Here is a 15,965-nt window from a genome sequence, read left to right on the forward strand (position 1 = left end):
CTGCTCCGGTTAATGAATGAGTGTGTCGATGTGAGATATTGTCCAGTGCTCGGTGGCTCAAAGGATGCGTTTCATTGCGCATGCGCGGTTGACCTGATGATAAGTTCACTATGTGGCAGGATCACACATTTACACACATTTACATTGTGTACATTTCTACCTGACTAATATTTTTTTGTTTCTCATGCATAGGATTTTTTTGACAGTGACAATTTTAATAATTATCTTATTATATCTTATTATCTCATATGATCGGCTGTTAAATAATTAGTTTTAACTGGGTTACTACTTTCTACCTATCACCTATCACGTTGCATTTATTTAGCTGACGACGTTATCCAAAGCGTCCTACAATAAGTGCGTTCAACCATGAAGATACAACCCAAAAAGTGCATGTGTATACAATTCATCAAATAGGCAAACACACAAATAATACAATAATAATGTAATTATCGTTGACAGAATGACTGCTACATCAACTCTTAATCATTTGGATATTGGTATTTAGATGGTTAAAGGATATTGGAGAATGAAGGGAGAAGGGAGGCACTGCTTGGCGTACATGTCACTGACCATGGACCACCAGTAGGGGGCGGTGTGCATAGACATATATCCGTATATATATATACGGATATACGGACACACTGTATATATGTCTATGGTTGTGTGTAGTGTAGCGTAGCGTACCCATGGGCACCGACTAAAATGATCTGAACTGTTCCGAAAGCCTTAGCGACCCACATCAATTACATTTAAAGTGTAAACATAGGATTTGTAAAAGCGGAGTGCTCTAGCACGGTGGTCCTCGTCTGCACACGCAGGGCTGTCGTCTGTCTGTCTGTCTGTCTGTCTGTCTGTCTGGCTGTCTGTCTGGCTGTCTGTCTGTCTGGCTGGCTGTCTGTCTGGCTGTCTGTCTGTCTGGCTGCACCGCCCGTCCCGCTGCTGAAGCTTTCTCACTTATTCTCCGCCACAATCCAGTGAGATAATGGAGCTGTTTGCTCTGTTGGCTGTCTGCACTGTGATAGGTGAGTAGTACTAGTACTAAGGATTGTCATTCTCTTGCGTGCTTCCTACTTTTACTTTCTTAAAGGGAAATATAGGCTGCTGAACTAATAAGTTATGTTGTTGTTGTTACCCCGTTCTGTCGTTTCGTCCTAGTGCTCTTATTAGTCATTTGGTTTTCACCACTGTATTAACACGGGACCACATATTGGCCTGGGCAATAAAACAAATGATCGTATCGTAATAGACTTTTGATCAATATCAATATAAAACATGTTCAATATATATCGATATTGAGACTGGACCACCGAATCTAGGAGCAGGGCTTGTTACACAAACACGGTTCCATACTTATTTACAATATTTGAGTTTTTTTCATTGTTGTGTCGACATTGGAGTATTTATCAATGAAGAACAGTGGAAGGTCACATTAAGTGTTAAACAGAAGTGTTTATATCCAGCATGGTAATTCCTAGTCTTTTTAGGTCATTACAATTATCAATAGTTATCGATCAAGTTATATCATGATATGTCTTTCAGCCATATCGCTGTGAAAATGAACCTCTCGGCTCACTCTACTTCAGGATGTGGTCAACATGGTCAGGATGTGATCAACCTGAACTAACTTCAGGATGTGGTCAACTGATTCAAGAGTGAGACGAGGGCAATTCCAAAATGAAAAGTTTTATTCACTTCCCACAAACCGAACAATAAATAAACATAAAATAAATCAAAGGTTCCAAATATACAAATTAACATTTGAAAAGAATAAAAGAAAAGCTGTTGGCAATTTTCTAGCTGAACTACAGCATCATTTAGCCCAACAAGAGGGTGTAAGTAGCGGCCTCGCGTCAAGCCACCTCTTCCTTAACCCTCCCAACAAACAATGTGACACCCCTTAAGTAGGCCACCTAACTAGTCACAGGTGGACCAATCAAGGCCCATTGGGCCATACCATGTGTCAGGGGGGACCATTTCAAACCTAGCAATCAAACCGTCCTGTCGCTGGAAGTGAGAAAGGTTTCACTTTCTCACAATCGCCCAGGCCTAACCACATATGAAGGCGGAGGCTACTCTCCCATGTTGTGATCTTGGACTGCAGCATGATGCAGTCGGTCTGAAATCCCTGCAATTATGAATTATTAGAATCTCAGTTCCGGTGACACCTGTCTGCACCGGTAAACCATTGTGATAAACACTGAAAAACAAATCAAATGATCCTGTTTCCCTACTGTGTAATTACTTGTACACACATAGGGGATTGTTAAGGCCACTGGTAGGCTTCATGGAGGTCTAGCCTCTCTTAGTGTGTCTGTTTAGCCCTCTGTCTACCTCGGCGCTGTGGGCAGTGTCCACGGACTAGACCTCAAGGTTTAAACACAGTATCCTTGTCAAGGGCAAATGTAGGAGTATTTTGACAAGTTGTGTTGTTGTTTTTTTGTCTATACAGGACTCTCAGGCGGAACAACGGTGAATGCGTTATATGGGAAACAGCAAACATTTTCTCTATATTCCACGGCTCACTACTTGTACTTTGAGGCTCATTATCGATCAAGAGAAGTAATCCTGTGGACACGCAGCAAGCCTTCTCAGACCAAACGGGGGTGGTATGACAGCAGCACGTCCAGGTTTGTGATAGAGAAACTCACCCAAGCGGACAATGGAAAATACACTATGAAATCAAGCAGGAACAATACTATAGGACCTACCTACAGCGTCACTGTGTCACGTGAGTGTGCTCTCCCTGCATTTATTTTATATGCACTCTCAATGTTGTGGGACCACAGGGGTCTTACTACAGATGATTCTTGGACCCCCGTATACATGTGTGGTGATTCAACAAACATTCGGTCAATGTCTTTAAAAAAAAAAAAAAAGAGCTTCACCACTCCTTCCGTAAAATCGAATATCTTCTGTCTTTCTTTCAGATCGTGAAATGAGTTACACCAGAACTAAGGGTGAAGAGCTACAGTTTGAGTTTGATCTGGAGCTAGAGCTGTGCACTGTTACTTTTACCTTTACTCACCATCACCACTCTGGTGATGAAGTAACAGACGTCCTTTATAGTAAAGGATATGAAAGATACAACGGCTTTGACGGCAGGCTGCAATTCCATAGTGAACCAATGTACACTCTTGTCAAAATCGAGGACCTCCAATTTACGGATTCTGGTGTTTTTAAGATCCTAGATGACAAGAATAATCTGGCCATGATGGTGAACCTCGAGGTGGAAGGTGAGTGGCCCTCAACCTGTCAGGAGGCCCCGCCATCCATGCACTACTTACCCACCGTTGGGATATTACGTTAACCAGAATGTTTAACTAACGCTTAGCACTTTTTAATTGCCAATCAACGTTTAGACTTTGCAAAAAGAGTCAAATAAATTACTGTATCAAAAAAGGCCCTTTACAATTTCTCTTCAACCTTTGATATACTCACAGTTTCACAACTCTTTTCCTGTGAGCTCATGGAGATGATCTGCTCATATAAATGTACTGTTCATCAGATCATCAGAGTGTCTTACCACAGGGTTGGTCAACCTTTTTATGCTTTACCACAGTTGGAAGGAAAAACATTTGGCATGTCTCTGCAGTATAGTGCAAAGACAAAACATGATGATTCGCCTTTACCTCTGTTATTACCAACAAAATCTGCAGATGGTTCATAAAAAAATGTACACATTGAAAGTACATTGAAATGGGATAATCCTTCTTAATTATGTCAAGTCATGATGCGGAGTCCGGAGATCTCGGTTTCCCGGTAACAGCGTCACATCCCAGCTCGCTTGAAAGTAAAATCATTGAGTTTGTTGTGGATCTGTCTTGGAGTAACGCCTACCTCTTCTCCAGGAGACCGCTCATTGCCGGGGGTGATTGCCGGCTGGGCCGCTGGCGTCCTTGCCGTGGTGGTGTTCTGCCGCTGCTGTCTGAAGAGGTGCTGCTGTAAGAAGAGCTCCAAGAGCAGTGAAGAGGTCCCCGAGCCCGCAGACGACCCTCCGGAACTCCAGGTGAAAACAAAACTAAACGCTGCCAATCGAGGTCGTCTGGCGTAGGCGGCTACCAATCATCCCCCGTGTCTCGCCCATGGAATAGACGACGTTTGCGGCGTGTTTCTGAAAGCTACCGAGTTACCACACGGAGCCCACGCCGCCGTCCGCGAGCGGCGGTCCTGTCACTGTGTATGCATACCGTCCCGCCGACCCGGCCACCGGCGCGGTGAAGGTCAGTGCGTTAACGAGCGCTATCCACGGACGCCCGACGCCCTCCTGTAGCCTACAAGTCTGAGAGTGCTCTCGGTGGTTCTCTTGTCGTACACCCTGTCACCGTGTTTCTCTCTGTGTCTTGTTCTCAGATGTACAGTCCGGCCCCCGTGCCGTTCACCGCCCCTCCGGCCCAGGTAAAGCGCCGCTGGACACTTCCAACGGAGTAGCCTCCATGTCAAAGAGTGCTCCCGGTTCGCTTGTCCTATACCCACTCACCGTGTTTATTGCTTTGCTTTATTCTCAGATGTACAGTTCCGTGCCGTCCACTGCCCCTCCGGCCCAGGTAAGCGCAGAACACATCCAACCGAAACCAATAGTGTCAGCAGTGGCTGCTACCTCAGAGTTTAAAGATGTCTGTATCCCCAGGGTGTTTATTTGGGGGGGGGGGGGGTTGTGTTGTGTACTTTAGAAACTTTATTTTTATTTTTATCGAGGCTTATGTGTTTTCTCTTTGCCCAGGCGCCAGCTACAGGAAGCCAGATTGGTGCTCAGGATGCCTCCTTCGCCAGCAACTTCCTGTCCTCTGAGACCGATCCCTGCTTTGAGATGAAGGGCATGAATCTGGCGCCGCCCCTCCACTCTGAATGCGTCTCTGCGGACGTCTACACGTCGGACAAACTCAACTTCGGTTTCCTTTAAGGACTCCGTCCCGTCCGATTCTCAAAGTTCAGGGATTGCATGATTTATTTTAAAATATACTATTTTACCATATTTTTTGCAAGATTATTATTTTTTTTTAAGAGACAGTGCTGTCTACTAAGACAGAGAAGAACCGATTAGTGAGGTTATCGAACTAATACGTAAAAAATATTTACTCCTTTAACTTTTATGTTTGATACTAACATTGGACACCTGTTACAATCTGACACTTTGATCCAGAAGATGTTGATTTTTATATGTATTTAGATGGTTAAAGAATATTGGAGAATGAAGGGAGAAGGGAGGCACTGCTTGGCGTACATGTCACTGACCATGGACCACCAGTAGGGGGCGGTAAAGGGCGGCCGCTCTCCCAGAACGACACAAACCACCGGCGGACAGAAGGAGAAAAACACTGCAAGGGCGTTGTGTGTAGTGTAGCGTAGCGTACCCATGGGCACCGACTAAAATGATCTGAACTGTTCCGAAAGCCTTAGCGACCCACATCAATTACATTTAAAGTGTAAACATAGGATTTGTAAAAGCGGAGTGCTCTAGCACGGTGGTCCTCGTCTGCACACGCAGGGCTGTCGTCTGTCTGTCTGTCTGGCTGTCTGTCTGTCTGTCTGGCTGCACGGCTGCACCCACCGCCCGTCCCGCTGCTGAAGCTTTCTCACTTATTCTCCGCCACAATCCAGTGAGATAATGGAGCTGTTTGCTCTGTTGGCTGTCTGCACTGTGATAGGTGAGTAGTACTAGTACTAAGGATTGTCATTCTCTTGCGTGCTTCCTACTTTTACTTTCTTAAAGGAAAATATAGGCTGCTGAGCTAATAAGTTATGTTGTTGTTGTTACCCCGTTCTGTCGTTTCGTCCTAGTGCTCTTATTAGTCATTTGGTTTTCACCACTGTATTAACACGGGACCACATATTGGCCTGGGCAATAAAACAAATGATCGTATCGTAATAGACTTTTGATCAATATCAATATAAAACATGTTCAATATATATCGATATTGAGACTGGACCACCGAATCTAGGAGCAGGGCTTGTTACACAAACACGGTTCCATACTTATTTACAATATTTGAGTTTTTTTCATTGTTGTGTCGACATTGGAGTATTTATCAATGAAGAACAGTGGAAGGTCACATTAAGTGTTAAACAGAAGTGTTTATATCCAGCATGGTAATTCCTAGTCTTTTTAGGTCATTAAAATTATCAATAGTTATCGATCAAGTTATATCATGATATGTCTTTCAGCCATATCGCTGTGAAAATGAACCTCTCGGCTCACTCTACTTCAGGATGTGGTCAACATGGTCAGGATGTGATCAACCTGAACTAACTTCAGGATGTGGTCAACTGATTCAAGAGTGAGACGAGGGCAATTCCAAAATGAAAAGTTTTATTCACTTCCCACAAACCGAACAATAAATAAACATAAAATAAATCAAAGGTTCCAAATATACAAATTAACATTTGAAAAGAATAAAAGAAAAGCTGTTGGCAATTTTCTAGCTGAACTACAGCATCATTTAGCCCAGGGTTTCTCAACGGGGGCGGCAGCGCCCCCTGGGGGGCGTTCGTAGAACCTAGGGGGGCGCTGGGAACGAACACGGGGGCGTCACAACTTTGCTTTGTGTATTGGTCATTATTTTTTACTTTTTAAACTTTCATGGTTTTCAAATATTTTCGGTGCAAAAATAGGATAACTGAAATAAAAAGCCTATCTTCATATGGGTTTCTAACCCCTCTATCGTCTCATCTACTTTTTACTTTATGCTCAGTGCCGTCATGATCGCCATAGTAACGCCGATAAACAAACCCACCTCATCGCAGCAGCGTGGTGCTTTCAGAAACTAGTTCGCCCTCCCCTGACTTCCACTGGTTGGTTTGCGGGACATGCAAAGCAAGCGGTGGATGGGGCATTACGCTAAGCAACATGAATCTCATCCATATTACACAGTAAGGCAACATAAGACGTGAATAAAGCTAACGCCGCTTAGCATGCTAATTGTAAACAATATACAATGTGCGCATTACGTGTAGACCACCGCACCGTCGCTTATTACGTCTGCAAACCGATAAACACTTACTTTCATAAGGTACGCACACCAACCGGCGCATACGCATTTAACACTGATGTTACATGCGCTTAAATTGTATAGTAACAAACTACTTTAATTACTATTTGGCCCGCAAACTTAAACGTGCTACTCGCCAACTCAGAACGAAGCGGATAAAGGCTGCACATGCGCAGCGTTGCTAGGCAACGTCACGTAAACAAAGGGAGTCTTTCGTGCACATATTGAACCCAAGTCCGCGGGTTAACAGCTCAATAACCAATACAAATGTACACAAGCACTGTTACGTATTAAACTTCAATAGCTCAATATTAAAACCTTTTAATAAAACTCTGAATACACATTTTCTTGTCCAGAAAAAACCAACGGCACAGAAGTTTTTTATTCAAGCAATGTAGCACGAGTTGTGGTGGAGCTGGTTAGGAACAATAATATTGGGGGGGGGGGGCGCCAGAGGATCAGGGTAAGGTAAGGGGGGCATTTGCTCAAAAAAGGTTGAGAAACACTGATTTAGCCCAACAAGAGGGTGTAAGTAGCGGCCTCGCGTCAAGCCACCTCTTCCTTAACCCTCCCAACAAACAATGTGACACCCCTTAAGTAGGCCACCTAACTAGTCACAGGTGGACCAATCAAGGCCCATTGGGCCATACCATGTGTCAGGGGGGACCATTTCAAACCTAGCAATCAAACCGTCCTGTCGCTGGAAGTGAGAAAGGTTTCACTTTCTCACAATCGCCCAGGCCTAACCACATATGAAGGCGGAGGCTACTCTCCCATGTTGTGATCTTGGACTGCAGCATGATGCAGTCGGTCTGAAATCCCTGCAATTATGAATTATTAGAATCTCAGTTCCGGTGACACCTGTCTGCACCGGTAAACCATTGTGATAAACACTGAAAAACAAATCAAATGATCCTGTTTCCCTACTGTGTAATTACTTGTACACACATAGGGGATTGTTAAGGCCACTGGTAGGCTTCATGGAGGTCTAGCCTCTCTTACTGTGTCTGTTTAGCCCTCTGTCTACCTCGGCGCTGTGGGCAGTGTCCACGGACTAGACCTCAAGGTTTAAACACAGTATCCTTGTCAAGGGCAAATGTAGGAGTATTTTGACAAGTTGTGTTGTTGTTTTTTTGTCTATACAGGACTCTCAGGCGGAACAACGGTGAATGCGTTATATGGGAAACAGCAAACATTTTCTCTATATTCCACGGCTCACTACTTGTACTTTGAGGCTCATTATCGATCAAGAGAAGTAATCCTGTGGACACGCAGCAAGCCTTCTCAGACCAAACGGGGGTGGTATGACAGCAGCACGTCCAGGTTTGTGATAGAGAAACTCACCCAAGCGGACAATGGAAAATACACTATGAAATCAAGCAGGAACAATACTATAGGATCTACCTACAGCGTCACTGTGTCACGTGAGTGTGCTCTCCCTGCATTTATTTTATATGCACTCTCAATGTTGTGGGACCACAGGGGTCTTACTACAGATGATTCTTGGACCCCCGTATACATGTGTGGTGATTCAACAAACATTCGGTCAATGTCTTTAAAAAAAAAAAAAAAGAGCTTCACCACTCCTTCCGTAAAATCGAATATCTTCTGTCTTTCTTTCAGATCGTGAAATGAGTTACACCAGAACTGAGGGTGAAGAGCTACAGTTTGAGTTTGATCTGGAGCTAGAGCCGTACACTGTTACTTTTACCTTTACTCACCATCACGACTCTGGTGATGAAGTAACAGACGTCCTTTATAATAAAGGATATGAAAGATACAACGGCTTTGACGGCAGGCTGCAATTCCATAGTGAACCAATGTACACTCTTGTCACAATCGAGGACCTCCAATTTACGGATTCTGGTGTTTTTAAGATCCTAGATGACAAGAATAATCTGGCCATGATGGTGAACCTCGAGGTGGAAGGTGAGTGGCCCTCAACCTGTCAGGAGGCCCCGCCATCCATGCACTACTTACCCACCGTTGGGATATTACGTTAACCAGAATGTTTAACTAACGCTTAGCACTTTTTAATTGCCAATCAACGTTTAGACTTTGCAAAAAGAGTCAAATAAATTACTGTATCAAAAAAGGCCCTTTACAATTTCTCTTCAACCTTTGATATACTCACAGTTTCACAACTCTTTTCCTGTGAGCTCATGGAGATGATCTGCTCATATAAATGTACTGTTCATCAGATCATCAGAGTGTCTTACCACAGGGTTGGTCAACCTTTTTATGCTTTACCACAGTTGGAAGGAAAAACATTTGGCATGTCTCTGCAGTATAGTGCAAAGACAAAACATGATGATTCGCCTTTACCTCTGTTATTACCAACAAAATCTGCAGATGGTTCATAAAAAAATGTACACATTGAAAGTACATTGAAATGGGATAATCCTTCTTAATTATGTCAAGTCATGATGCGGAGTCCGGAGATCTCGGTTTCCCGGTAACAGCGTCACATCCCAGCTCGCTTGAAAGTAAAATCATTGAGTTTGTTGTGGATCTGTCTTGGAGTAACGCCTACCTCTTCTCCAGGAGACCGCTCATTGCCGGGGGTGATTGCCGGCTGGGTCGCTGGCGTCCTTGCCGTGGTGGTGTTCTGCTGCTGCTGTCTGAGGTGCTGCTGTAAGAAGAGCTCCAAGAGCAGTGAAGAGGTCCCCGAGCCCGCAGACGACCCTCCGGAACTCCAGGTGAAAACAAAACTAAACGCTGCCAATCGAGGTCGTCTGGCGTAGGCGGCTACCAATCATCCCCCGTGTCTCGCCCATGGAATAGACGACGTTTGCGGCGTGTTTCTGAAAGCTCGCGTGTCTCTCATTTTTACAGTACAGTAGGCCTACAGAGTACAGCGTCATGCCCCCGCTACCGAGTTACCACACGGAGCCCACGCCGCCGTCCGCGAGCGGCGGTCCTGTCACTGTGTATGCATACCGTCCCGCCGACCCGGCCACCGGCGCGGTGAAGGTCAGTGCGTTAACGAGCGCTATCCACGGACGCCCGACGCCCTCCTGTAGCCTACAAGTCTGAGAGTGCTCTCGGTGGTTCTCTTGTCGTACACCCTGTCACCGTGTTTCTCTCTGTGTCTTGTTCTCAGATGTACAGTCCGGCCCCCGTGCCGTTCACCGCCCCTCCGGCCCAGGTAAAGCGCCGCTGGACACTTCCAACGGAGTAGCCTCCATGTCAAAGAGTGCTCCCGGTTCGCTTGTCCTATACCCACTCACCGTGTTTATTGCTTTGCTTTATTCTCAGATGTACAGTTCCGTGCCGTCCACTGCCCCTCCGGCCCAGGTAAGCGCAGAACACATCCAACCGAAACCAATAGTGTCAGCAGTGGCTGCTACCTCAGAGTTTAAAGATGTCTGTATCCCCAGGGTGTTTATTTGGGGGGGGGGGGGGGGTTGTGTTGTGTACTTTAGAAACTTTATTTTTATTTTTATCGAGGCTTATGTGTTTTCTCTTTGCCCAGGCGCCAGCTACAGGAAGCCAGATTGGTGCTCAGGGTGCCTCCTTCGCCAGCAACTTCCTGTCCTCTGAGACCGATCCCTGCTTTGAGATGAAGGGCATGAATCTGGCGCCGCCCCTCCACTCTGAATGCGTCTCTGCGGACGTCTACACGTCGGACAAACTCAACTTCGGTTTCCTTTAAGGACTCCGTCCCGTCCGATTCTCAAAGTTCAGGGATTGCATGATTTATTTTAAAATATACTATTTTACCATATTTTTTGCAAGATTATTATTTTTTTTTTTTAAGAGACAGTGCTGTCTACTAAGACAGAGAAGAACCGATTAGTGAGGTTATCGAACTAATACGTAAAAAATATTTACTCCTTTAACTTTTATGTTTGATACTAACATTGGACACCTGTTACAATCTGACACTTTGATCCAGAAGATGTTGATTTTTATATACTTCCAAATGGGAAGCGGAATTCTCCGCTCTGCCTTGTTGTTTTTACTCAACCTCTATGTCACCGTAAGACAAATGGAAACCAATCTGTTAAAGGGCTTTTTTGGATTAGTACCTGAAAACAGCTGTTATAATATAAGTTTTAATAAGTTTTTGTATTTGAAAAATACGACGTATGTTATTGTTCTTTATACTTTCACAGGTAAATTACCTTTATCAGGTCAGTTTCTTTGTGGTGAAATTGCCATATCATATGCAGGGGTTTGGTTAAATTGTATGTAAAAAAAAAACAAAAAAAAACAACGTACAGTAAAATAGATTTACTGCCATTCACAGGTGGCCTTTGACTTGTTTAAGCTACATTTAAACTCTCTGCCTTGTATGGTATCTTGTGGTGCATTATTTAAACTGGAGTCTAAAGCCTTATGTTATCAAACAAGTGTAAGTGTAAAGTCTTTCATTTCATCCTGTATTTGCTCTTTTTCTCGTGTGATATTTGAAAACACTCTTTCCTTGTCGTATATTCTCTTTATATTAATAAAAAAATGTCTTTTCAGTCCCTCTGTCCCTGGCTCTGTAAAGTATCTGGGTAGTGCAACCTGGACCTCTGTCATCAGACCCCATCTCTACTAGGCTGGTACTGCACTTTGAATTTAACTTTATCAATCAATACCTCTGCTTCTTAAAGGCTTTCTATAATCTTTATATTTGTATCCGATTTAAATTGAAAGTGATAATCATAAGGACTTATGACGAGAAACGAATCTCCCCTTCAAATACTTTATTTCCCATAATTATCCAACACACGCGCACGCACACACACACACACAGACCCAAAAAACCACCAATGATACCGATAACTTAACCGTCGACCCCCCCCCCGCCTCCCTCCTTCCACTCACCCTACACCACCACCCCCACGGCCCCCCCCGCTCTACTCGTCCCCCTTCCTGCCCTCCAGGGCCTTCACCCGGCCCTCCAGCTGGCCCAGGCGCCCCTCCACCCCCACGGTCTTCTCGGAGCAGGGGAAGGCGACGGCCAGCAGCGCGCAGCCCAGCACCAGGCCGGCCAGTCGGATGGCGGTGGCGTCGGTGCCGGCGTGCGCGTCGCTCACCACCAGGCCAAAGAGCCAGAGCGCGGCGACCGTCTTCAGGATCCAGAAGACCTGCCTCACGATGCCGACGAGGAGGCGCAGGAGCACCGTCAGCAGCCAGTAGCCAATCAGGGCCAGCAGCCCCCACTGGGCCACGGAGGCCACGCCCTCGGGGGTGAAGCGGGGTAAGGAGAGCGGGACTGGGATGATGACAGGAGAGCGAGAGAGAAAAAGAGAGACAGAGAAAGAGACGGACACAGAGACAAGAGGGAGAGGGTTTACATTTTCAAGGGTAATCCTAATTACCTAAAAGATGTTCAAAAACGCGTAGCAGTGTTCCACGCAGCTTGTTCAGAAGAATGACTGGGGATTCAGGTTACATGTGACTAATGAGCGGGGGTTAGGAGTCTTGCTCAAGGCTGCGTACAGATATGCAGAGAGACGCTAGGGATCGAACCGAGAGTCGCTTCAGGCCAGGCGTCGTAAACCCCAGCCCCTGTCCCCGTTGGGTCTATGATTAAACGTTGAAAAGCACAACCTGGAGACGAGTGGTGTTTTGTCTGACGGATGCCAAGTCAATGTACCTTCACCTGTGCTGCGGATGGAACCACAAACTACAGCAGTAACACACTCTGAATGATGTCAAAAGAATGCGTTATCAAGGTATGATCAGTTAATAGATTCTCCAGGCATTATTTAAAGAGCACTTCTGCAGAGTCTGTCAATAGACATTTTCATTGCCTTAGAGCACCATGCAGAGAAAACCATACACGCACACACACACACACACAGTAACCCACCATGAATCCCTGTGACCCTGAGAATTTCTGTGACGTACACAGCGATGACATTCAGGCCGCTGGCTGCGCCTTCGGCCAGGAATCGGATGACCATCTCCACAAACTGAAGTAAAAACAGATGCAGAAGCTGCAAAGCACATTTCCGGCTGGCTGCGTAACCGCACAACGAAGATTACCAAACATGCGACCAGACGTTAAAAAAATAATCGTTCTTGACAGAGACCAGATCTAAGGGAGAGGAGAACACTGTAGTCACTTTGATTTGCTTTGATTGATGGATATGATTCATACAGATCCGTACATAACAGAGAACGCTGCTGGTGGTGGTGGTGGTCGGAGGAACACATGCTTATTGGTGGACAGAGAGAGCATTCCATGTATAAAGGAGGCTAATGCATTTGCACTACACTACACTGTTCATTCATCTCATTCAATAACACGTCCTTAATCCTATAACCAACTATCGGGAGGTTCAATTATGGATCTGGACTCTCACTTGTCTAAACAACAGGAATTTAACCCACTTACAAGCCTTCAACAAAGCTGCCATGCTTGGGCCATTTCGCTGGCACTCACGAAAAAACTGGCAACCACTTGTGCATGCGCATGCATGTATGTATGGGTGTGTTCACGTAAAGCCAGGCTTGATAAAAAAATTCTGCTGTACTCCCTTCCAATTGGTCGTCTCAAACCCTCAGCATTTGCCCTAAGCTTGGCTGAGGTCAAGGGCAGATGTATGACAGACATAGCTTGTTTCTTCGGCACCTGTTGCCAACACACAAGCGCCTCGCTGACAACTGTTGACCGTTGGTCAGCAGCAACAGAAACGCACACATCTGTCTTTCTATCTTCGTCCCCGGCGATGTGTTAGAAAAAACGACCTTCGGTGTTAAATTATCATTATACTTTCTGTTTGGGACTATTCCACCAGATTCGATTCGATGTATATTTAATGCGATGATCCCTTCTCCACACAAAGACTTGGTAGTCTCTAACCCTCTAAAACTTTAAAGCACACCGAAGCCACAACACGTATTCTCTCTGAGGGTGGGGGACACACCAGAATGTGAATGAGACATAGCCAACTTTACAAACTATTGTGAGACGACGTAAACTAAGTGACAAGTAGGGGCGTTTCCCGGGAGGCCATGTCTGGACTGGTTAGATTAATAAGGGGGCAGGGCGGTCACATATGCAAATGAAGAGCAGAGGAAAGCACGACATCATTCCATTCATCCGTACATACAACCGCTGTGATTACATGAGAAACCCTGCATTTGTTAGCCACATGTATCGCTAGGCTAGGGTCTAACCCAGCTATACATGGGTCACTTTGCTAGCAATGTTAAACCATAGGGTCTTACCCAGTGGTCTAACCCAGCTGTACTTGGGTATACCTTGCTAGCTGGGTTACACCAGAGAGGTATGGCTATCATAGGGTTAGATATCAAAGGGTTTGCAACAATAGGGTTAGAAGGGCGGACATCCGGTTGAGTTTCTTACCATTGCCACGGTATAGAAGTTGTCCTGACCAAGCATTGACTCTAGATACAACACGACACGCTGAGGGAGAGGAGGGACAGGAGGGAGGTCGGCCACACGGGAGTGTGGAAGCAGGGAGGTGCATGGATATAAGCAGACATGGATGGAGAGATGGGGGGGGGGGGGGGGGGGGGAAGGTTCGGGGATCATGGGGAGAGATTATCGAGTCGCAGGCCCGGAGCACAGCGGGGTGAATTGGAGGTGGTGGTGGGGGGTGTAAGAAAACAGAGAAGGAAGGTGAGACGGAGTGAGATTGGCAGAGGTAAAATTAGTTATTACCCACACGGTTAAGCAATGTTCAAGGATAGTGGAGGATCGGCTTTGCAAGAGGAAAATGTGATTAGGAATATTAAGAAAGGTTGAAACAAAAGGATTAAAAGGGACAGCCTAAAACCCAATCCATAAGGGTAGGCTATAGTTTACTGAACTACTAAAGCCACACACACGCACACGCACACGCACACACACACACACACACACACACACACACACACACACACACACACACACACACTCTCTCTCTCCCTTACCTCGATTGTGGATTGGATCACATTAGTTCCCACAACGTTCTCCACGTCATGACGGATGTCTTTGAAGGTGCCCGTGATCAGGGTGCGGAGGTTGACCGGGGACGCCTCCGACTCGCCGGGGGACCTGTGCCCGGAGCAGCCGGAGACCGCCAGAGCAAGCACCAGAAAGACACACGTAGAAAGACACCAAGCCGGCGTGCAATGTGCACGCTTGGAAGGATTCGCGGAAGTCATTCTTGAATATTTAGTAAAAAAAAAAAAATAGAAAAACGGGTAAAAAAAAAAAGAAAGTATGGGCTGATATCCACGACAGGATGTGCAGATCTGCCGCTCCTTCTCGACGCGCTTCTGAAACACAGTCGTAATTCACAAGGTTTAAAAATGGCTCCTGTTGACAGCCGCCTCAACAAACAGTCTTATCCTGTTCTCCAAGAAGAACCACAACGTAGCAGTCACAATGAATCGGAAGATATGAGCCAGTGCCTGGGTCGGATATGAAAACAAGATCGCCTCTTCCACTAAAGACCTGACATCAAATGCACATAGCTGTGGGCCTACTCCATCGGGTCGAATCGGATATAGCTTTTATTTTAAACTTTGGCAACATCACAAGGATCTAATCGTGGATTAGGCCTACTGCAACGTCAACAGATTGCTAATAATGCATTGACTATATTTGGTAAATCCGGTCCACTAACGAAATTAGACCAGCTCTCATTCATCCAAGTTATCCAAACGTCCGGAAAATGGTCCCAATGCATCAAATCCCTTTTCTATCTGCGCGTAAAAGCAACGGTGGCAACGCGGTGACGTTGACCGGGCCGAAGGACCGTGCGCTCGTCTCCTAAAGATCAGATTACTCGACGCGGAGATGCTGACGACTACACATTTGGCTTGGTTGGTTTGTCTCCCAATTCGCCTATAACGCAATATTACCACGAATTATTCTGCGTAACCATCCGATTTCCAGGTTCCTTCTGGCGGCGCACCCTTCCTTTTCTTGCCGTCGCTTGAAAAAAAAAAGAATCCTGCCCTACTGGTGGTGCCTGCAACACCACCCAGATCTAGTGTTGTTGGGGGTTGGGTCATGTGAGG

General features: G+C 45.7%; 3 protein-coding genes across 6 annotated transcripts; 2 read left to right on the forward strand and 1 right to left on the reverse strand.

The window, feature by feature from the left end:
- The first annotated feature begins 870 nt into the window (after positions 1-870).
- On the forward strand, positions 871-5,050 carry LOC311345493 (uncharacterized protein). Of its 2 annotated transcripts, XM_084469913.1 has the most exons (7): positions 871-1,025; positions 2,453-2,731; positions 2,931-3,236; positions 3,852-4,009; positions 4,354-4,398; positions 4,509-4,547; positions 4,724-5,050. In XM_084469913.1, exons 1-7 carry the CDS (start codon positions 986-988, stop codon positions 4,901-4,903), a joined length of 1,047 nt encoding a protein of 348 aa, XP_084326039.1. In that variant the 5' UTR covers positions 871-985; the 3' UTR covers positions 4,904-5,050. The 2 variants fall into 2 exon arrangements, with proteins under 2 accessions (XP_084326039.1, XP_084326040.1); XM_084469914.1 differs by lacking the exon at positions 2,931-3,236.
- Positions 5,051-5,247: 197 nt separating this feature from the next.
- On the forward strand, positions 5,248-11,464 carry LOC311345492 (uncharacterized protein). The gene is made up of 8 exons (XM_084469912.1): positions 5,248-5,648; positions 8,135-8,413; positions 8,613-8,918; positions 9,534-9,688; positions 9,825-9,962; positions 10,093-10,137; positions 10,248-10,286; positions 10,465-11,464. Exons 1-8 carry the CDS (start codon positions 5,609-5,611, stop codon positions 10,642-10,644), a joined length of 1,182 nt encoding a protein of 393 aa, XP_084326038.1. The 5' UTR covers positions 5,248-5,608; the 3' UTR covers positions 10,645-11,464.
- Positions 11,465-11,838: 374 nt separating this feature from the next.
- LOC311344978 (uncharacterized protein) lies at positions 11,839-15,935 on the reverse strand. 3 transcript variants are annotated; one of them, XM_084469337.1, is made up of 5 exons: positions 15,807-15,935; positions 14,871-15,218; positions 14,302-14,361; positions 12,799-12,901; positions 11,839-12,198 (listed from the first exon to the last, which is right to left on the reverse strand). In XM_084469337.1, the coding sequence occupies exons 2-5, from the start codon at positions 15,102-15,104 to the stop codon at positions 11,840-11,842; spliced, it is 756 nt and encodes a 251-aa protein (XP_084325463.1). In that variant the 5' UTR covers positions 15,105-15,218; positions 15,807-15,935; the 3' UTR covers position 11,839. The 3 variants fall into 3 exon arrangements, with proteins under 3 accessions (XP_084325463.1, XP_084325462.1, XP_084325464.1); XM_084469336.1 differs by lacking the exon at positions 15,807-15,935 and having other exon boundaries at positions 14,871-15,800; XM_084469338.1 differs by lacking the exons at positions 14,302-14,361; positions 15,807-15,935 and having other exon boundaries at positions 14,871-15,800.
- Between the last annotated feature and the right edge of the window lie 30 nt (positions 15,936-15,965).

This window comes from Micromesistius poutassou (assembly GCF_964030765.1).
Source record: "Micromesistius poutassou genome assembly, chromosome: 6".
In the NCBI taxonomy this organism is placed as follows: domain Eukaryota; kingdom Metazoa; phylum Chordata; class Actinopteri; order Gadiformes; family Gadidae; genus Micromesistius; species Micromesistius poutassou.

Bases quoted from the DNA above. Each gene is read 5' to 3' on its own strand.
- LOC311345492 (XM_084469912.1), top strand. From the start codon at position 5,609: ATGGAGCTGTTTGCTCTGTTGGCTGTCTGCACTGTGATAG. The intron at 5,649-8,134 runs GTGAGTAGTACT...TTGTCTATACAG, and splicing joins GGCTGTCTGCACTGTGATAG to GACTCTCAGGCGGAACAACG. The intron at 10,287-10,464 runs GTAAGCGCAGAA...CTCTTTGCCCAG, and splicing joins CCACTGCCCCTCCGGCCCAG to GCGCCAGCTACAGGAAGCCA.
- LOC311344978 (XM_084469337.1), bottom strand. From the start codon at position 15,104: ATGACTTCCGCGAATCCTTCCAAGCGTGCACATTGCACGCCGGCTTGG. The intron at 12,902-14,301 runs GTAAGAAACTCA...TTTTTACTTCAG, and splicing joins ACTTCTATACCGTGGCAATG to TTTGTGGAGATGGTCATCCG. The intron at 12,199-12,798 runs GTGGGTTACTGT...TCATCATCCCAG, and splicing joins CAGGGTCACAGGGATTCATG to TCCCGCTCTCCTTACCCCGC.
- LOC311345493 (XM_084469913.1), top strand. From the start codon at position 986: ATGGAGCTGTTTGCTCTGTTGGCTGTCTGCACTGTGATAG. The intron at 1,026-2,452 runs GTGAGTAGTACT...TTGTCTATACAG, and splicing joins GGCTGTCTGCACTGTGATAG to GACTCTCAGGCGGAACAACG. The intron at 3,237-3,851 runs GTGAGTGGCCCT...CCTCTTCTCCAG, and splicing joins GGTGAACCTCGAGGTGGAAG to GAGACCGCTCATTGCCGGGG.